Source organism: Sciurus carolinensis, chromosome 10 (assembly GCF_902686445.1).
Source record: "Sciurus carolinensis chromosome 10, mSciCar1.2, whole genome shotgun sequence".
Lineage (NCBI taxonomy): Eukaryota > Metazoa > Chordata > Mammalia > Rodentia > Sciuridae > Sciurus > Sciurus carolinensis.
Window position 1 is genome coordinate 47,018,639 of NC_062222.1, and position 22,480 is coordinate 47,041,118.

Consider the following 22,480-nt stretch of genomic DNA (forward strand, 5'->3'; position numbering starts at 1 on the left):
TTTCCTATTTATAAAATAACAAGACAGGAGTATAGCTGAGTAGTAGAGTACAAGCTTAATATACACAAGGCCCTGGGTTCAATTCCCAGGACTCCCAAAGAAAAAAAGTAACAATTACATCAGTTGCTTTAAAATATATATGTATACACAAATACTGAAGACTATGAAGTAAAAATCCCCTCTTCTCTTCTGTAGCTAATATTGTGTTTGATTAATGGTTTCTTCTGTATTGTTTGTATACCATGTATGTATGCATATGTGAGCACATATGACATTCATTTTTTAAAAAATACAAACAAGATCATAATATTGCACCACTTGCTTTTTCACATAATGTATCTTGGCTATCTTCTGTTAGTATATATAAATCTGCATATTCTTTTAAAAAGCCTATATAATATTTCATTGGAGAAATATGGCATTATTTACTAAATCCTCACTGACAAATATTCATTTCAGAGGGTGGATTAAATTCTGAGATAAGCATGCAGGATAAGTTATCTATAAGTAAAACTGGAAACTTAAAAGTTTCTGTGCTTTAAAAATTGGCTATCATTAAATCGTTCTTAAAAAACCTACCAATATATACCTTCCATCAATAATGCTTAAAAATGCCTCATCTTCTCAATATAAATATATCCTAATCTTTGTCAATATGATGAATGAGAAATATTTTAGTTTGCATTAATTAACTATGAGTGATGCTGAGACTCTGAATAATAATCTTTGGGTGTCTTTCTCTGTTATTTCCCCTTTTCTACAGGGCTGTACTTTCCTTAATGATTTCTAAGTGTTCTTAAAGACTAAGAAAATTAGCCTTACTTCATATGATTTAAGTATTTTCTCTTAGGTTACTATTTATTTATCTTTTAACTTTGTTCACAGTATCTTTTGATACAGTTTCATGATTATTATATAGTAAAATTATTCTTTATTGATATATCTTTGAATTATACTTAAAAGAGCCTTTCCAATTCCAAGATTACAAAACCATACATGCATGTTTTCCTCTAATGCTTATACACCTTTTATTTTTATATATCTTTGATCACATTAATAGTAATAAAATTAACATTAATCATATTAATTTTATTGATACTAATATTATAAATATTAAACAGATTATACTATAAACCACTCACTGTTCTAAATGCTTTACATAAACTCCTTTCATCCTCTGAAGTAAACAGTGTTATCATACCCACTTTTTAAGTTAAATGAGGCTCAGAAGTAAGTTGTTAACAAAGTTATGCGGTTTGGAAGTAACACAGGTCTGGGATATTAATCAAGCCAACAGGCTCAAGTCCATACTCTTAATCAACAACCTGCCGCCTCTCTCCACACTTAAATCCAGCTAGCTTTTTTAGCCAAGCAAATAGCCAATTATCCCAACAATGGAATTCTAGTCTTAGTCCAACTACTTTTCTTTGTGTTTGGGGCAAGACTTAATTATCCTAGGATCTAGTTTCACTCTCATGTGGAAGGAAATAGGTATCTGTGCCATACCTCAAATGAAAGCATAACAACAAAAAAATTCACAAACTATTTAAATTTCCCTAACACAAGTAAACAAAAGAAGTACTGCTGTATTACTTGTCATAATTATATATAAAAATACATGTATAGAAGAGATAAGAATAAAGCCTACATTTCCTGATTGTTTTCAATTTCTACTAAATAATGTGGTAGAATCTTGGGGCCATGTAATACATATTCTACAGCCAACACAAAGATAATTTACAATCAAGCTTTAAAGAATAACTAATATCAACAATTGTATAATTTTAAGAGGTATACAGAGAACCAAAATTCAGATAACATTATTTTACTAGGTTTATAATTTACTTTTCTTAAAGGTTATTTTACATAATCTTAGTTCACCTGAAATAATATATTTACTTAAAAGGAATAAAGTTATTAGGAATAACTAATGAGAAATGTTCTCCTCTTCCCCCTAATTACATATATAAGATGGATTTTCTTCATTTCACTTTAGCCTCAGTAAACTACACTATGATAGCACTATAGTCTCAGAAAACTGCTCTGGTAGAATTTATTAATGAAGACAAGCTCCATGTCAAAATCTACTTAGATATCTACCCACTTAATTATTGATTTGTCTCATTCACGCTAAATGAACTGAAAACAGGGAAATGATCATCACGTCCAAACTATTAAAATGTCATTCTTCTAAAAATAGTATAAATTTTACATCATCTGAAATTTAACAGTAGTGAATTACCCACCAGAGGAAGCCTTTTACTTCCCAGTCCATTCAAGAAAAGAATTTACTTTGGGGGACTTGGGGACAGGAATTTTTAATCTGTACAGGTTTATCATTTCTTACTCGATATATCACAACCTAAATGTTTTAAAAGATATGAAAAAGTATCTGAAAACAGATGACCCTTACTTACCATTTTTTGACTCAAACATGGAGCAAAAACCTACACATTCAGTGGAAACTGAACTTCAGATTTTGAACTCTGATCTTTTCTTAGGTTGGTGACAAGCAGTAGGATACTCTCACCATGCAGGACAGCCACAGTGAGACACAGCTCTAGTTAGCTACATGATCACCAGATAAACAACCCATCCTCTGTGATATACTGTGAAGCCAACATTCTTTGGCTACAGATATTCAACAAATTACAATGAAATATTCAACACTTTATTATTATTTATGTTATGACACTTTTTTATGTTTAATCGTTTTGTTAGATGATTTTATCTAACTGCAGGTTAATCCAAGTGTTCTCAACATATTTAAGGTAGACTAGGCTAAGCTGTAATGTTTGCAAGTAAGATGTATTAAATGTATTTTCTACTTATGGTATTTTCAAGTTAAGGCATGTTTACTGGAATGTAAACCCACTGTTGGTGGAGGAGCAACTGTAATTAAAATTAATCAAAAAATCAAGCTAACATGCATTCAATATTTAAAATTAATATTTCCGTTATTTCTTCAAAACCCATTGTGTATATTTTACACTTCAAGCATTTCTCAACTATTAGCCAAATTTCAAGTGTAGCTAGAGACTATCACACTGGATAGTGCAGTTCTATAGCACCTATGATTCTATTGTTTTTGCCTCTCCTTATATGAAAAAAAATTCAGCCTGTTTTTTTTCTAGTGTACCTGTTTCAACTTTTTTCCATAGCCTACCTAAGTCCTCCAAATATTGTTTTCTAGGAAGGAAGGAACTATTTTTCTAAGAGTATAACAACATAGTGCATTGTACATGTTTATGTACATACTATGTTAACCTTTTTTAAAGGCAATATTTTCCTTTGTAGTAATTATTGAAACTGACCATTCCTTCTATTGAAAACGATTTTGTGATACATATTAACAGACTCCTGGTGCAGTTAGGGGTGTAGCTCAATGGTAGGGTGTTTGCTTGGCATGCACAAGGCCCTGAGTTTGATCCCCAGTACCCACCACCCACCCCCGCACAGAGTTATTTCAATATATCTAAAATGGACAGGGACAAAGATTGTGGAGAAGAAAATAAATTAGTAACATTTGTAGTAGTTGAGTTTTTGAAAAATAACTTTAGATGTATTTTACTTATTACAAATGTGTTGGTCATTATTTAAAAGAAAGCAACAAAAATAATCTATAATTTTACTGAGACAAATGCTATTAATATTCTCACTTTTCATCAAGATGGCATCAAAGGAGAAGGAAGCTTCTATCCCAGAACACAAAAGCTTTGAAAGCTAAGAAGGCACAGCTGAAAGGCATCCACAATCACAAGAAAATAAAAATTTAAAAATCCACACATCGTCCACCCTTTGGTGGCCCAAGACGCTTTGTCTTTGGAGTCAGTCCAAGTGCCCTTGGAAAAGTGACCCCAGGAGAAACAAACTTGTTCACTATGCCATCATCAAGGTCCCTTGACCACTGAGTCTGCCATGTAGAAAATCAAAGTCAACAACACACTGGTGTTCATAATGGATGTCAAGGCCAACAAGCACCAGATCAAACAGGCTGTGCCAGAAGTTCAATGGCACTGAGGTTAACCAGCCAAGGTCAATACCCTAGATAGGACTAATGGGAAAAGAAGGCATATGTTCAACTGGCTCCTGATTATGATGCTTTGGTGTAGCCAACAAAATTGGGATCCTCTAAACTGAGTCCAGCTGGCTAATTCTAAATATACATTTTTTTTTTCCACAATTAAAAAATATACAGAGGGGTTGGGGTTGTGGCTCAGTGGTAGAGCACTTGCCTGGCACGTGTGAGGCACAGAGTTCCATCCTTAGCACCACATAAAAAAAAATTAAAAATGTATTGTTTAAAAAAAAAATAAAAATATACAGAAAGTAAGCAAATAAAACTCATCCATAATCTTACTACCCAACATAACTGCTATTAACATTATCATGCATAACCATCCATTATTTTCTTTTAGCATATACATGCCTAATTCACTAAAGGAGAAGTGGGTAAAATTTAACATGAATCCTTCACTATGATATGAATGTCTTTCCATCATCATTTTTAATGTCAACAGTATTCCATTACATGGACTTATTAGTCATTTATTATTATAAATCCATTCATTATTATTTACCTATTCTTTATTACTGACCATTTAGGTTGTTTTTAAATTTTTAACATTAAACTATGTGACAAAAATAAATTTGTAGGCAAATCTTTGTGTTCGTTTATTTTACTTTTTTAAAAATAACATCTTATCAGTTACAATTGTTGGGTCAAGTGCCTTGTTGACAGCTTAACTGTGCAGACAAAGGAGACAACAGAATGCCCAGTAAAAAAGCAAAGTGAGCCCAGAAGCTGAATTCAGTAAAACAAAAGCTTCAGAAGTTATAAATATGTTCAAATAAAGAAAAATATATTCAAGTCAAAATTGTTTCCAACCAAAACAAGGATGTCTACTTTCACCATTCTTATTCAACATTGAATTGGAAATCTTAGAGCAATAAAATAAGAAAAAAAGGGCATCTAAAACATTAGTAGCTTTCTTATATGCCAATAATAAAATTACAAGAAAAATCAAGAAAGCAATCTCATTCACAATAACTTAAAATATTAAAATGCTGAGGAATTAGTCTAAGGAAGTAAATGATCTCTACAGTGAAAATTACAAAACACAAAGAAACTGAAAAGAACACACACACACACACACACACACACACACACAAATGAAAAGATCCTGTTAGTGGATTGGAAGAATTAATGTCCTACCAAAAATGATTTATGGATTCAATGCAATTCCTATCAAAATACCAACAATCTTTTTAGCAGAACTAGTAAAAATATTCCCGAATTTGTGTGGAACTACAAAAGATCTTGAATAGCAAAGCAATACGGAGCAAAAAGAACAAAGCTGGAAGCATTACAATACCTGACTCCAAAACATACTACAAAACTACAGTAACCAAAACAGTGTAGTACTGACATAAAAACAGAACAATGGAACACAATAAAGAACCCATTTATTTACTGCAAACTGATTTTTTTTTTTTTGATTGGGGGAGGACACCCGGGTACTCTATCACTGAGCAACATCTCCAATTATTTATATTTCCTATTTTGAGGCAGTGTCTTGCTAAATTGCTGAGGCTAGCCTCAAACTTGCAATCCTCCTAAGCGTCCTAGGTTGCTGGGAATAAAGGCTGTGTGCCACACCTGGCCTGCCAAATGATTTTTGACAAAGGAAGCAAGAACATAACACTGAGGAAGGAAAAGTCACTTCTAGAAAGAATCCATAGGTAAAGACTATCTTTTCTAATAGTACTAAGATGCCATTTGCCTTCTTCACTGTACTGACCTTTGTACTAATTGTACAAAAAACATGTTAAGATTTGTGGCATAAATTGAAACAGTGGGACCAAGCAATACTAGCTACTAGCATATTCTTTAACACTATGCACTGACGATGGGGTGAGGAGGCCTTATTTCCCTTAAGAATGTCCTAAATAGCACAGTAAAAATATTAATTTTATTAAATACCAACCATGGAATATACATTTCTTAATATTCCTTGTGATGAAAATGGGAATAAGAACAAAGTACTCTTACTGCTGTTATGGTTTAGATGTGATGTGTCCTCCAAAAGCTCACGTGTGAGACATGCAAGAAGGTTCAGAGAAGTGACTGGGTTGTGAGAGTTAACCCATCACTTCTCTGAATCAGTGAATTAATCCCATGATAGGGATTAACTGAGTGATAACTGAAGTGGTAGGGTGTGGCTGCAGGAGGTGGGAATTGGGGGTGTGGCTTTCAGATATATATTTATATCTGGAAAGTGGAGACCTCTGTCTCTGCTTTTGATAATGATGTGAGCTGCTTTCCTCTGCCACATTCTTCCACCATGTTGTTCTGCCTCACCTGGAGACCTGAGGAACAAAGCCAGCAGTCTATAGGCTGAGAACACTCAGAACTCTGAAACTGGTACAAAAAAAATACATTAGACACAACTTGACATCAATTCATTAAAAAAACAAACTCTAAATAAACTAGAAATTGGAGTGGGGGTTAGGAACGTAGCTCAGTGATACAGCACCTGCCTACCAAGGCCTGCCTGCCTTTTTATTTTTTTTTTTGCAGTGCTTAGTATCAAGCACAGGGCCTTAGAGACATGGTAGGCAAGAGCTTTACCACTAAGCTACATCCCCAGACCCTAGAAGAAAACCTTCTCAATATAATAAGGAATAGCTACTAGAATCCAATGGTAAACATCATATTTAATGGTAAAGGACAGAATTCTTCCTAAGGAAGAAAGCGAGATGTCCTCTTTTACCCCTTCTGTTCAACAATTTATAGGACAAACTAGTTTCGTCAATAAAGAAATATATCAATTAAAAAAGGAGAAATAAAATTCTCATTTGCAGAATGACATGACTACTCAAAATTAAAAGGATGGGGGAAAATGGACACAGAAGCCAACCTAAAAAAGCTCCCAATGGCTAAAGTTGGAATAATGTGAAAAACAAAAATAACACTATTAATTATAATCCAAAGGATGATACATATTTGTTGGTTTACAATAATACAAATGATTGAATAAATGTTAAAAATGGGATTAGCAGGGTAAATCTTCCTTACAGAAAAATTCAAATAATAAACACAGAAGGAAGGAAAGAAAATTGCCATTAGAATTCCAAAGCAATAACTGCTGCAGGTGAGTCACTGAGGAACAGGTAAATTAGTAAAATGTTGCCCAGCACAGTGGAGCACGCCTATAATCCCAGTTGCTCAGGAGGCTGAGATAGAAGGATCACAAGTTCAAAGTCAGCATTAGCCATTTAGCAAGGCCCTAAGCAACTTAGTGAGACCCTGTCTCTAAATAAAATGCAAAAAGAGCTGGGGATGTGGCTCAGTGGTTAAGTGCCTCTGGGTTCAATCCCTGGTACCAATAAATAAGTAGAATAACAGCAGAATAACTTCAAAGTATCTTCCCAAGAACATTTATTAATTACTGTGATGATTTTAATGTGAACAAAAATCATTTGATACACCTCAGTCCAAAAGACAGAGGTTAATTTCCGTTCTTTTGAATGTTGGCTGTAGTTAAGTCAGTCCTAATGAATACAGTAGGAAAAGGAAATGATAATTTCATAGCAGAGGAATCAGGCAAAACCCCTATGGACTAAATGTTCTCCCCTCCCCAATTATGTTGAATCCCTAATACTCAATTTGATGGTATTAGGGAGGTAATTGGATTCTGATTAGGTCATGAGGGTATGACAATCATAATGGAATTAGTTGGTCTTACAAGAGACATCTCTCCAAGTACATATACCAAAGAAAGGTCACAGCACATAGCAGCAAGATAGAAAAGAAGGCCCTTGCTGGAATCTGACCATGCAGGCACCCTGACCTTCGACTTCCAAGCTCCAGAACTATAGAAAATAAATGTCTCTTGTTTTTAAGCCACCCAGTCTATGATATTTTTTATAACAGCTTGAGATACAATGCTCACTCAAACAAGTGTCCAAGGTTAACGTGACCAGTTTTAAAAAAAAGTAAAGTTGCTAATGTGCAACCCTGATAAGATGCCACCTCTATGGCATTCTTCCTAAAACTTCATAACTCACCCCCAGTCTAATTACAAACATTAGCAAATCCAAAGTAAGGGACTAAAAACAAAACACCTAGACAACATTCTTCAAACTGTCAAGGTCATAAAAAATAAATAAGAGACCAAGAAACTGTCAAAGACCAGAGGAAAAGCAGGAGACATGATAACTAAAAGCAACATGGCATCCTGAACTGGATTCCAGAACAGAAAAAAGACATTAGTGGAAAACCTGTAAAATTAAAAAAAAAAAAAAAAAAAAAAACAAAAACAAAAACAAAAAACCTGTAGTTTAGTTAGTTGTATTTCACAAACTTAATTTCTAGGTTTGATAGATATAGCATGGTTTTGTAAGCTATAAATGTTAAGGCTGATAAAGGGTACTGCACTTTCTGTACTATCTTTGCAACCCTTCCGAAAATACTATGAAATATTTTTAATGCATCTAAAAGTACTACAAAATAGTTTTTAATGCATCCATGAGGGAAAAAAAAAAAAAAAAAAAAAAAAAACTCCTGGAAATTACCTACTAAATTGATTCTACAACATAATTTCTTAGACAAATGACTATACTAAATATAGAGTGATTTTCCTAAAAAGCAAATCTGATTGCTGTTTCCTTATTTTAAGCTTTCTAATGGTTTCTATGGCCATTAAGAAAAATTCAAATTCCTATAAGACTTAAGTCCATGTCCTAATCTGTGGAACTTGTGAATATATGAGGTTACATGGCTAAGGGGAAGTAAGGCTGTAAATGGTACTACGTTCTTAATCAGCTAACTTTAAAATAGTGAGATTATCCAGGTGGTCCCATATGATCACAAAACTCCTTATAAGTAGAAAAGGGAGGCAGAAGAGAGAGAGGAGATGCAACTACAAAAGAATCCCCAAGAAGATGCAATATTGCTAGTTTTGAACATGGAGAAAATGGGTCATGGGTCAAGGAATGTAAGCAGCTTCTAGAATTTGGAAAAGGCAGAGACATGGATCGTTCCCTAGACCTGCTAAAGAGAATCCAGCCCTACACATACCTTGATTTTAGCCCAGTTGGACTTCTAAATCACAAATAATGAACACACGCTTTAAACCATCAATCTGTGGCACTTTGGTACAGCAACAAATAGGAAATGAACACAAAAGTCCTTGCTGATCTGTTTGAACTGCTTAACTCTCCTGCTTCATAGCTCACCACTCATTCACAAGATGATTTTCAGCAAGTATGCCTTAATATACTAGCATACTGGGGCTGGGTTTGTAGCTCAGTGGTAAAGCACTCACCTAGCATATATGAGGCACTGGGTTCGATTCTCAGCACCATATAAAAATAAATAAAAGTCATAAAAAAATACACTAGCATACTAGTCCTTCATATGCCTCTGCCAAAGTTTGATCAATAAACAAAATGCAGTTTTGCTACAACTAATAATGCCTGCTGAAATGCAGCCAAACAGATTGGTGAGCTGGTGGGAAACGTGAAATTTGCCGCAAAAAAAGAGAAGCCACTGCCCAAGTAAAAGCTTCACCTCAAGAGGCTGATCCAGGCAGAATATAGTTTTACTTTGTTTGTTAAAGGCTTAAGTGAATAGGTGATTCCTGAAACTTGGTTGTTTTGTTTTTTGTTTTAATATGCACATATTCAGAGCTTAATTATTTCAGTAATGCCAATAAAAATGTTAGCACTAAAGTCATTGTGAATATAAAGAGGATGAGAACATAGCTCTACACATCCTTACCACACTAGTATTTTCAAGCCATGCCTTCTCATCTCTTAATGTTTCCCCCCCACCACCCCTTTTGGATCAGGGGTGCTTAACTACTGAACCACATTCCCAGCCCTTTTTAAATATTTTATTTAGATACAGGGTCTGACTAAATTGGTGAGGCTAGCTTTGAACTCACAATCCTCCTGTCTCAGCCTCCCAAGTCGCTGGAATTATACCATGAACCATGGTGCTAGCTTCTCACCTCTGAATCTTCATATGGGTTCTTATCTCTGACAAAGAACCTTCCAAAATTTCCTCTTCCCTCCTCATCCTCCCAACTCTTAACTCATTCTTCAGATTTCAGCTCAGCTCTTCCTTTAGAAAAATATTCTCTAACCCTACAAGTGAATAAATACTTGCTTAATTCTGCTTCAAGGCCTGGTGGTTGGCTCAGGAAAACCATTACTGTATTTTGAAAATTATGAAGTGTAATAAAAAAAAATCACCAAATATTTCTGCATCTGAAACTTACCTCAATGTATCAACAATTCTTACAGAGAAAGAACATGAAACTGTAAGAGCATCCATCATGTAAAATAATTTATGTGGTGTTACAAAAGCAAATACACAGGTCTGAATATTTTTACTTTGGCATTTTATACTTCTTACTCTGTAACAGTACAAGAATTACAACAACATTTACAGCAAAAGGAAATCTACCATATTTCATTAAAAGTAAGGCGCTTTGATACTGCCTCTTAAAAAAGAAATCTCATCAGGTGTAGCAGTCTCCTACTGCTTCTGCAACAAACTGCAACAAATTACAACAAACTTAATGGCTTAAAACAATAAAAGTTTATTCTCTTCAGAGTGCTGGAGGGCAGAAGTCCAAACTGAGTTAAGATGTTTTGGGGCAGGGCTAGTTTTTTCTGGAGACTATGAGGACAGAATTCATTTCCTTGCCTTTTTCGGGTTCAGTGGCCACCTGTAATCTTTGTCTGTGGCCCCTTCCTCCATCTTCAAAGCACCTCACTCCAATGACTACTATGATTTTATCAGACCCACCCAGACACAAGACATTCTCCATTATCTAGAGATTCCTAATTTACACAGTTGCAAAGGGTTTCAGGGATTAGGACACTGACATATTTGGGGGACCATTATTCAGTCGACCACATCAGGTATCAGTAGCACATTTTCTCAACTAGTCCAAGGTGTATCCCAATTTCAGAAGTAAAAATGTAAAAAAAAGTGTCTTAGAATCAATGAAGTAACGATTGCACTCACCAAATAGCCTAACGCTGTTTTATAAAAAAAATTTTTAAAAATTCAATTTATATACAATCTCTGAATTTTGAATTCTTAGCTTCAAGTAAAATATGTCAGATAAAAAAAGGGAAAGAGTATTCTAATTATCTACACACTGGGACCAATCTGAATTGAGAAATAAAAGATTTTTAGCAAATAGTCTAGGTACCTTTTCCACACTATTGTATATTTCGTCAGCCTGAGTGATAATGTCATGTACCAGCAAGACACAGCTTCTGGTTTTCTCTAAGCATCAATGCCCTCCTCTGCAAATCAAATAATCACAAAATCTACCCCAAGGATATATCTGCCTCAGTAACATAAACACCTCTTAGAGGCTAGATTCCTACTAAAAGAATTTGATTCTATTCCTGCTTTAAGCAAATCTGAAATGAAAATTAAAACTAATTATGGAATATCTAGCCATAATACAGAAAAAAAAAATACAGAGTTTCTTTAGGGTAGAGGTGATATGATTCTGCTTGAAAAATTTCAAAACCCTCCAACAGACTTCCCTTTATTCCATTTTCATTTCCCTCTAATTCATGACCAACACAACCAAAGTACTTTCTAACACTCCCTACTACACAATTTTCAGTGGCTTTTTTGTTTTGTTTTGTTTTTTGATTCAAATGAAGTCCACATCTCTCCAGATAATTTCCAAGAACCTCCACTAACAGCCCCAACACATTTTCAAAAACCTATTCTTTTGTTACTTTCTCATGTACCTTTCCACCTCTCAAAGTACATTTTTTAAATTACTTGTCTCTGATTCATATGCATTTTTACCTGACCATTCAAGGTTTGTTCATTATTTTGGATAAGGTCTTCTTCCCTTAAGTTTTTCCTATTATAAATTAAGATTGCCACTGGCTAGTCAAGGCATTATTTAACTATTATTTGATCATGTTTTTCCCATTTCTATTACAAAGGAGTTTTGACTCACTATCTTAGAAAACTTGAGATCAAAAAAACCACCTTCCTGCAAGTTGGCTGACAAAGGTAGATGGCCAAAACCTTCCAAGGGTGGAGTGAATTTGTGGGAGGAAGGGTTAGAAAATGGAAAAAAATAAAGAAAAGCGCAAAATAGGGACTGATCCTTAAATACAATAAGATGATAAATTCCTATTAGTGGGCAGGCTTCAAAAACAATAATGAAATATGAAGCCAAGTTCACTAATTCAACTGAGTACCTAATGTATACTGCTACTTAAGTATATCAACAAAATCCACATCATCTCTGCCATTCCAAGAATTTATAACCTGGTGTTCTAAGGGAAATGGAATAAGGGGCACTTTCACTGCTAAGCACCTACTAGGTACCTTAAAAGACAGTTCCTTATTTAATGCAATCCAGATAACAACTTTACAAGGAAAGGATCATTATACCCTGAAGCTCAGAGACATTAAGTAGCTTTCTCCACAAAAAATTCACCTGAATCAGTCTGCAGCTTTTCACTAGTCCACACCTTCTGAATAAATCTGAGAATGCTTAGCTTATTGTAAGTCATCTCTTCTCCAGGGCTGACTATAATTGGATCTTCTCTAACATGTTACAGTGCTATGAAGACACTTCCCTTTAGGAAAGTCCACTGAAGACTGACTTGAAATCTGAACATCAAATACTTCAGAGTGACAGATGAATTAGAAAAATAAAGTCAAGTGAAATACCATTAGTGGTAATGGCTATGATCTACAAAAATTATTACAGAAACCTGAGGGGCAGAGGATGAAAAGATACTGCAAATAACTAAAGCAACAATATAATAATAAAAAATAAACAGATTAAAAAACTCCTGTTTATATGGAATGAATACTTTTTAAAAATCTTCTGAGACATCTCAGTCACCTTAGATGGAAAGAAATTATGTATTCAGAGAGCTCCAGAACAATATCCACACCTGTAATCCCAGTTACTTAAGAGGCTCAGGCCTCAAGGGAGTTTGAGGCCAGCCTAGGCAACATAGGGAGACCATTGTAGGCAATACAGCAATACAGTGAAAACCTATTTCAAAAATAATCTCTCTCTCTCTCTCTCTCTCTCTCTCTCTCTCTCTCTTTCACACACACACACACACACACACACACACACAGTATAAAATCCTGGAGGAAAATAAAATGTTCATTAATGCTGGAAAAAAAAAATACCATGACAGTGTGGACCCCATGTTTCTGGTGAGCTGTAAATGCAGACTATAGACCTGAGACACAGAAGCTGCTCTACTCAAAAGGAACCCAGTTCCCATACAGTAGGGAGATTTGTATCAATTTAAATTTTGCATGTACTTTCAAAGTTGAAGGGTTTCCTATAACTGACAGACCAGACAATTATTGTTAAGTGAATGATATGTTTATTATACCTTTTATAACAAATTCTATTAACTCCCATAGTCTCTCACCTCTCTTGCATTATCAACAGCTAAAATGATAAAATAGCCAATAATATTATTCTTAGAAAGGGCATATAGAAGGAAGAAGGCACACTTTCATTTGAACAAGAGCACATTTGCTTCCTAAAGGTGAAATTAAGAAGCAGTGGTATGTTGGTTCAATTTGGGTATATCTTATCCTCCGAAATTATTTAAAAGACCCTTTTCAATTCAAATCAATTGAGAACAATTTTGGAATTACATAATTACCAGGTTGTTATTCGCCTTACTCTTCCTATGTTTAAGGACACATCTTTGGAAGAAATTTCAAAAGGCAGGAGAAAAGACACAAAAAACTTCATGTAGAAAATACAAATAATTCTAAAAATCTGTATGCTGCTCTATGAAAAACTGAAGAGTAAAATATAAAAATCCAAAGAAGGAGGCTCAATAGAAAAGATTTCACAGACTTGATGAAGTCAAACCATATCTTCAAACAAGTTTGGGAAAAGTCTATTAGCAGTTCAACTTAAGAGAAAAAGTAAAAGTGGTAATAAAGACTTAGTTTTCTGTCTCTCTTGTTCCTTACTCTTCCCAAACAGTGTCAAAGTTTTTAAAAAGAAACTTCTTAGAATCTGCTAATAGAAAGGGATCTGGAATTGGAATTAGGAAAACCGAACTGGACTTCACTTTACCACTGTTACAGGAATAACTACAACTTGCTGTTTATAAGTCCTGTTTCTGACCCTGAACACACAGCAAAGAACAAGAGACAGACAAAACTGCTCCTCTCAAAGCTTACACAGAATTCGGTGAAAAATATACCCATCTTAACTTTCCTGGATCTTGATATCATCTACAAAATGAGGGAATTGGAATAGGTATTTTTCAACTGTTCAGAAAACAACTGGACCTCCACCTGTACTTTAACCACAACCAGTTTGTTTTTTTCTGATTTTTCTCAGTGTTGCACCCACTATTTCCTTTGGAAAAACAAATCTGTTTTTTTTAAATGTTTATTAACAATTCTTGTTTAAAAAAAAAAAATCACTCTGCACAGACCGTCTTGTGTGTTCAGATGTGTGTGGGGATATTCGTCCACCAAGCAATTCTCTATTGGACATCAAACAGATGTTCTTATTCAATACAATTCTGACACTACCTACCTGAAGCACTCAGTCCCACAAGACTGGCCCCACTTCAGACAACAATCCCAATAAGTAGGCTATCACCTACACTTCTGACCAAGTGGTTATAAACTGAGGGTTCCTGCTAACACCGTCTTGGGTTTGACCAATTTGCTAGAATGACTCATTGAACTTAAGGAAACACATTTATGGGTCTGCTATAAAGGATAGTTATGACCAAGGGTGAGATGAGGGGCTGGGGAAGTAGTTTAGTGGTAAAGCACCTGCACACGTGAAACCCTGGGTTCAAGCCCCAGCACGGCAAAAAATAATAATAGAAGAAAAATTTACAATGAAAAACAAAACTATGGATACAGATGAACAGCTACATGGAAGAGAAAGACAGCAAGTTATGGTGGAGGGAGTGCACTGCCACCCTGCCAGCACCTCCATTCATTCAGCAAGCAGAAGCTTATCAAATCTAATCATTTAAAATTCTCTACAACTTCATCTCCAGTCCAGTACCCCAGCCCCTGCTTTCCCAGGGTTGGTGAGTAGGGACCAAAAGTTCTCACCTTCTAATCACTTGCTTTCTCTGGTGACCAATCCCATCTGAGGCTCTCTGGGGTTCCACCCTAAATCACCTTATTAGGTGTGACCAATGTATTCATTGTGAGAAACAAAAGATACTCCTATCACTCAGGAAATTCAAGGGGTTTAGCTCATGACAGAGAGAAAATCCATTTCATATTATACCAAGTAATATGGTATAATGTTTTATACTCAGACTTCTGACCTATTTCTTTTTTGCCATGTCTGGAATTCCACAGAGATATATTAAAAGGTAAAGCAGTTGATGTAGAATTGAAGAATAAATCAGAAACCCAAATGACTGCTGGGCACAGTGGTGCGGTGCATACTTGTAGACTGAGGCAGAAGGATTCCAAGTTCAAGACCAGCCTCAGCAATTCAGTGAGACCTCTAAGCGACTTAGTGAGACCCTGTCTTGAAATTTAAAAGAAAGGGGGGTGGGTGGGGATGTGGCTCAGCTGTCCAGCAATCCTGTGTTCAATCTCCAGCACTGCCCATCCCACCCAAAAAAAAAAAAAAAAAAAAAAAAGAAAGAAAGAAACCCAAATGACCGCATAATTTTTATCTGTAATTTTCCCCCTTAAAATTAGCAAACGGAACAAAAACAGACTTGATCTTGTTGTTTCTCTACTTAAACTAATCCCTTCAACAAAAACCAAAAAGTCAAACATGGTGGCACCCACCTGTAATCCCAATGATTCAAGTGGCTGAGGCAGGAAGATCATTAAGTAGGAGAACATGTGTCAATAAAAAATACTGGGAATGTGGCTAAGGGGTTAATTGCCCCTGGGTTCAATCCCCAGTACGAAAATAAACAAAAAAAAAAATCTGACCCTAGTCCTATATTCCAAATTTCTTAGTATGACATTTAAGGCCTCTCTGTGACCTGGCCCCTTTGAACCACTCCTTTCAACTTCTATACTTTGCTTTCCTTACCACCCCTCTTCCTTTCTCCTCTCCATGGCTTTCAGTTTCTAAACATGGCCTACACTTTCTAAGTGCACACTTTCAGACTATTGTTCATGCTCTAACCTCTTTGTAAAGACAGCCCTTCCCTCCCTTGTCAAATTTCTCAAGGCCAGTCAGAATCCATTTGAATGTCACCAAAAATACAGGTCAAGTTAGGAGAGAAGAGGGATTGTCTTATCTTGTGTCCTAACCTTGAGTACCTAAATAGGCAACAAAAACTGAAATGTTTGTTGCAACTTCAAAGGAAAGCAATGATCATAAACTGTAGAAAGCAAGCATCAGCTATATTTGGCAGCCAAACATTGATTTGTTCTTACAAATTTAACATCATATTTGAGTAAATATCTTGGCATGAGTGTTCATAAAATTTATAAGGCTATAATAAATATTTGCCACTTTTAAAAACTGTTCATTCAAGATGATAATGCATATTCAAAATCAAGGAAGTACTCAATCCTTGCATCACTGTTAAACTTGGGTTTACACTGTTTTAAAAGACTTGGGACCTATTCCTAAATTATCCTGTTCTAGTTTCTTCACAAGCAAAGTTGTCTTTAAAAAAAAAAAGGAATTTATATTAAGGTTACAAGAACAAGAACTGCTTACACATAATATTTTTATATACAATTCAGAACAAATGTACAACACTTACAACATTGTTCACATTCAAATTCCTTTACAGTAAACAATGACTACTGAAAGTCAAACATGTAAACTTGACAAGTATGAATGATCTGAAGAATATTAAGGCTAAACCATCACTTCTGATTATGAAAAATTCAACCTCTGGTTCTCAGGATGAATAAATAAATTTCATGTTGGAAAAGCATCCGTTTTAAAACTCTGATGTTGGCTAAACTGAAAATAAAGTCTAGTAAATTTTCATTAGCAAATTAAATAAATTAGGTCAGACAATCACTTGATGAGTACTGGTGTAGCTTTGTTCTCTAACAACACAGAACACACATATTTGTCCAATGCAGTCAACTACTTTCAAGGTTCTCATCTGACATACTATCAAATCTATAGAGGTCCCCCTCCCCGACTCCTAACCGCGAATCCTCCAAATCTTAAGATTAGGAAACAGATTTCCTAGAAATGATGGTTTTTCGGCTGAAATTCCTGCATATTCAAAACCTACGACCTTAGTATGAAAGCGGCTTTCATGCTGCACTGGCTGCTGCCCTATGAAGGCCTTGTCTCAAAGCAGGGCCAAACAACTCTAGCACGTTTTTTCTATTTCTGAAAGTGGAGCTAGAAGAAAACACACACACACACACACACACACACACACACACAAATATTCGTTTAGATCCGTTTGACACCTGCTCTCTTTCAAACACAAGAAAACTCCAAAAGCTTAAGCAGCAGAAGCAACATCAATGACAGATCTTGAGGCCGAACTGGGTCAGGGTTACTGTTACACTTATGTAGCATACTTACACCCTTTTGTCTACAAACTTGTGTGCAAACTTAAGTTCCCCTCAAGGCAGCCCGCTCGCTGGGGCTCGGAAATCAAAGCGATTTTCCTGATACAGGAAGGCTACAATCCACCCGGCTTGATGACTGCATCAGTCTTCCACAGACCACGCACTCTGCGGCCTGGGCTGCCTGCCGGCTCTCGCAGCCAAGGGGTCGCTCGGGCCAACTCGCCCGCGCCCAGGCTGAGCAGCCCGGGTTCACACCGTACGTGGGCTGCCCCTTGCCCAGGACGCCGACTCCCCCGCGGCGACTTAGGGCCTGGGGTCACATTACATAAACACCCGGTCCCGGCTTTCCCAGGCCGACCCCCGCCCCCATGCCAGGGCGCCCCTCCCCCCGCGCCCGCACCTCTACCCCGACCCCCACCCCTCCTGCGACCCGCCGGGTCCGCGCGTGGTGCCCCCAGTCCAGCGCCGGGCCCCGACGCCCCTCCCGGCGCAGGCCGCCCCGCCAGCGCTAGGCCCCGCGCTCCGCCCGGGCCGTCCGGCTCACCGTTCTGCTGGTGCGGCGCCGGGCTGGGGCCCGCGGGTGCGGCGGCTCCCGAGGCGGCGGCTCCGCCGAACTTAGGCGGGATCCGGGCACTGGCGGCCGGGTGAGGGGACCCGGCGGGGGCCGACATGACGGCGCTGCTGGCGGCGGCGGCGGCTCCGCTTCGGGGAGGTGGGCGGAGGGAAGGGAAGGCGGGGCCGGAGAGGCTAGAGGAAGAGGAAGGAACGCGCCCGGCGTCACCAAGGGAGTCACCCGGGACCGCGGCTGGAGTGCCCACGCTCCACAGCCGAGCCCCGCGCCGCCGCTTCACCGCCGCGGGCGCCGGGATCCTGGCCGGCCAGGCCCAGCCTCGCCCCGCGCCGCGCGGCGGGACTCCCACCTAGGGCCGCTCCCCGCACGCGCAGGCCTGGCGCCGTCGCAGCGCCCCCTGCAGGCGGGAGCCGGGTGGGCCCAGACCCTGAGGGCGGGTCTGGGGTTTGGTAGCCAGCCGAAAGGCCGGCCCCTCGAGGACTACCCTGTCCGGGGCGAGGCTGCTTCCCTGGGAGGCTGAGGCTGGGACTCCGTAGGTGAAGCGACCCTGTGGCCTGCTTCCACCAGGGGCGGAGGCTGGAGCGACCGGGTGGTCTGGACCAGGCAGAGCCCGGCACTGGTATTGAAAAGCTTCAGGTTGATGTCCTGAGCTCTGAACAACGCCAAACCCAACTGATCCACCCCACCTTCTAAAAGGAATCTTGGCTTTAGTTTGTTTTTTTATTTTTGAATTTTTTTTCCTCCTTGATTCCAAAGAAAATACAGCATTCAAGCTGTCTGTGGGTAATTACAATTCCTTGGCTAAGAAAGAGGAAACATTCTTTATGATAAACAAGACTCTCAGTAAGAATTGTATTACTCAAAACTTTCCCCGGTGACTTAAAAGTATCTAGGGAAGAGGAAGGCAAAAATAGAGTAAAGGAGAGCTGGAATCAAACTTCCTTTTTTTTTTTTTTTTTTTTTTTTTTGCCAAGGATTGGCTGATTCTGTTGATATTCAGGGAAGCGTAGCATTCAGAAGTCAACTTGCTTTGTCTATATTACTGAAATCTTTGAATCGCTCTGGTCTGTCTAGCATGCTAATTGGCAAACCAGGACTACATTATCCAAGTCGTTTTGGCATCTTGCATTCCTCAGTAGGCCACCATCATTCTGTCCTGAAAATGAAATTGCTATGAAAGATTGCATTCAGAATAGAGTCGAGGGCTGGGGTTGTGGCTCGGTGGTAGAGCACTTGCCTAGCACGTATGAGGCACTGGGTTCGATTCTCAGCACTGCATATAAATAAATTAATTAAATAGAGGTACATCGACAACTAGAAACAATATATTCTTAAAAATAAGAATGGAATCTAGCAAGATGATGTTTCTGGAGAATAAGAAGTCTAATTTACTGGAAGATTATGAAGAGCATGAAGACATTTAGTCCCTGAATAATACAAAGCTATCTTTTTGTTCACCATGAGTTAGTGATGCTGGATACTTCAATGCACCAGACAGACAAACCACAAATAGGATTTTAGTGGCTGTATACTTTTAAGTTCTAGGACTTTCTACTTCTTTATTCTCCATATACATAGCCTTTCCAGCTTTCCACAGAAACCTAAGCCTCACTTGAGCAAAAGATCACACTCTGCTTCATCAAGGAGATTACACAATAGAAGGCTTCAACACTTCCCAGGGTCCTTTGAATTTGGATTAAAGGCTGCCATTATGTGGATAAAGGGATAACTAGCCTATTGACTTTGTGTTGCTGGAATGTATCCTCCCAGGTTTAAGAAGCCATAGGTAGGGGCTGGGGAGATAGCTCAGTCAGTAGAGTGCTTGCCTTGTAAGCATAAGGCCCTGGGTTCGATCCCCAGCACAAAAAAAAAAAAAAAAAAGAAGCCATAGGTATGTGGAGTTGAAAAGTGAATGCACTCTCCCGAAGGGAGACTCCTTAAAAGGAGGATTGGGACACTATATTTTCATAGATCTTCCCCACAGTCTTTAGCACCTAAGCTGCTTCCAGTTGTCTGTAATTCACAAAAGTATTTATATAGCATGTTTATGTCAGTGTTCAGGACATGCTATACCAGATAGCATGTACACCAATAGCACTTTGGCATATTGAAAATTTTAAGCCAAAGGAATTTGAGAAATGGCAGAAGTAGAAAGGACTCTCTGACCTTCCCCTGAAACAGACCAAAAGATCTTCCTGTTGGTGTTGACCTCTCTACATCTGGTAAAAAAGCATCTTCAGCTCTGAAGACAGGAATACTGAGAGAAGTCTAGGTGAACAGGACTTGCTAGTTGCACCTTTTTGTCCCCTCTTTTTTTTCCACTACTCTCTACTCTTCATCACTCATGTTTCACCCTTTCTTCAGGTCTTCATTTCCTTAAGAATTTGCTTTAAATAAATGCATATACCTTTCTTTGTTAGTCTGCCTTTTGTTACAAGGACCCCACTAGGAACCTAAAAGGATAGAAGGGAAAGATTTTTCCTCCCCTACATTTTTAAGAATCTTTTGTATGACAGGTCCTATCACCTCTATAAAAGTATTACTTCATGCTCTTGTTAAAGTTCCATAACTGCTAAGCCAAGCACTGTGGCACACACCTGTAATCCCAGCAGCTTGGAGGGTTGAGACAGGAAGATTTTGAGTTCAAGCCAGCCTCAGCAACTTAGGCCCTAGACAACTCAGTGAGGCCCTGTCTCTAAATAAAATATTTAAAAAGGGCTGGGGGCTTTCCAAAGAAACCTAAGCCTCACACTCTGCTTCATCGAGGAGATTACACAATAGAAGGCTTCAACACTTCCCAGGGTCCTTTGAATTAAAGACTGCCATTATGTGGATAAGGGAATAACTAGAGAGTAAAAGAGTTCAGTGATTAAGCACCCCTTGGGTTCAATTCCCAGTTAAAAAAAAAAAAAAAGTTTCATAACTGCTATGGGTGAATAAAAGGATGAAGATTTTGAAGATTTGAGTGAATACTTGCAATACAGTAGGCACTGGGCTTGTGTGTGTTTGTGTGTATGTGTGGACATATATATATACATATATATACATATACATATATTTAGTTCTCACAATTATACTATGGAATATTTTTCTTACCTGAATTTGGATGGTGAGTAAAAATCATGAACCTGTAATTAACAGAACCAGAGATCAAACCAAATTCTATTTAGCTTGGATGTCTTTGTTCTGTTCACTGCACACTAGACTGGGTTCATTCACGTTTCTCCCCATAGACTTACGCTAATTATGATATCCTATTTTTCATCTCAAAGGATTTTCAGTTTTACATATTTAGAGTTTGTTTCAGTATATTTGGAATGATAGATCTCAAACTACTTGAGATGCAAATTCCTAGGCCCAACCCCAGACCTTCTGAATCAGACATTCTGGAGAATAACAAACTCTCCAAGTGATTCTGAAGCACAGGAAAGGGACGAGAACCACTACTTTTGATGAACAAAGTTAAGCTGAAATTGACTCATTTATTTTGACTTTGTGAGATGATGATTCTTTTTTTAGAACATCTCTCCAATCTTTTACAAACCTAGAAAGTGGTATTTTGTACATTTATGATTACAATGTCATGAGATGAGTGCCAAATATGGTAGTTCTTTTGTCACCTTACATAGTGATGTGCAGGGTTAATGGAGATGCTGAGGCTAAGTCTGTGTTCAGTGGGTAAAAATTGAATTAATCCCTGCCACATACCCAGAATGGAAATTTTTGATGTGTGTCAAATTGTAACACAGGGCCATGCACAGTGGAGCATGCCTATAATCCCAGCAACAGATAGGATCACAAGTTAGAAGCCAGCCTCAACAACTTAGCAAGACCCTGTCTCAAAAAAAAAAAAAAAAAAGGAAAAGAAAAAGTTGTAACACAGGTGCCACTAATTATCATCCCCAACTTAGGACTCACTTTCTGTAGCTGAAGTATGAGAACCTTGGACAAATGAACACCTACCTGTTTCAAGAAACAATCATCCAGTTGTTTTTCTATGCAGACTGTCTTTCTGTATTCCTCCACCAAGTTTTTTATTCTCTAGTTTTAAATCACATTTGACCTTTATAGTGGCATTTTCTATTAGTTATCCCCTCCAAATATGAAGAAACATTTTTTTCTTTCTCCTCCTTCATCTGAACTATTTACAAATTCATTGAGTTTTTAGTAGGTCAAATGTTAGAGATACACAGATGAATAAGGTATATTCTGTCCCCAGAGGTACAGAATCTTTTACATATATTCCTACTCACTTGGATTTGGATTTCTTGATTTTTTTTCCTACAAACTTACTATATTATTTTTCCTTCTGCTCCTTGGTAAATCTTTGCTTCTTCTTTTCATTATGGCATTCAAATTTA

At 37.7% G+C, this 22,480-nt stretch overlaps 1 protein-coding gene across 4 annotated transcripts in view; it reads right to left on the reverse strand.

Moving 5' to 3' along the window:
• The window catches only part of Sec24b (SEC24 homolog B, COPII coat complex component), an 86,430-nt gene extending 67,967 nt beyond the window's left edge, over positions 1-18,463 (reverse strand). For 3 of the 4 annotated variants that reach the window (XM_047567141.1, XM_047567140.1, XM_047567138.1), the window contains exon 1: positions 18,093-18,462. In XM_047567141.1, the coding sequence (XP_047423097.1) occupies positions 18,093-18,219 (127 nt within the window). In that variant the 5' untranslated portion in view covers positions 18,220-18,462. Of the gene's footprint in view, positions 1-18,092 lie in introns of all 4 variants that reach the window. The other variant, XM_047567139.1, reaches the window with a different exon arrangement.
• Positions 18,464-22,480: the final 4,017 nt, after the last annotated feature.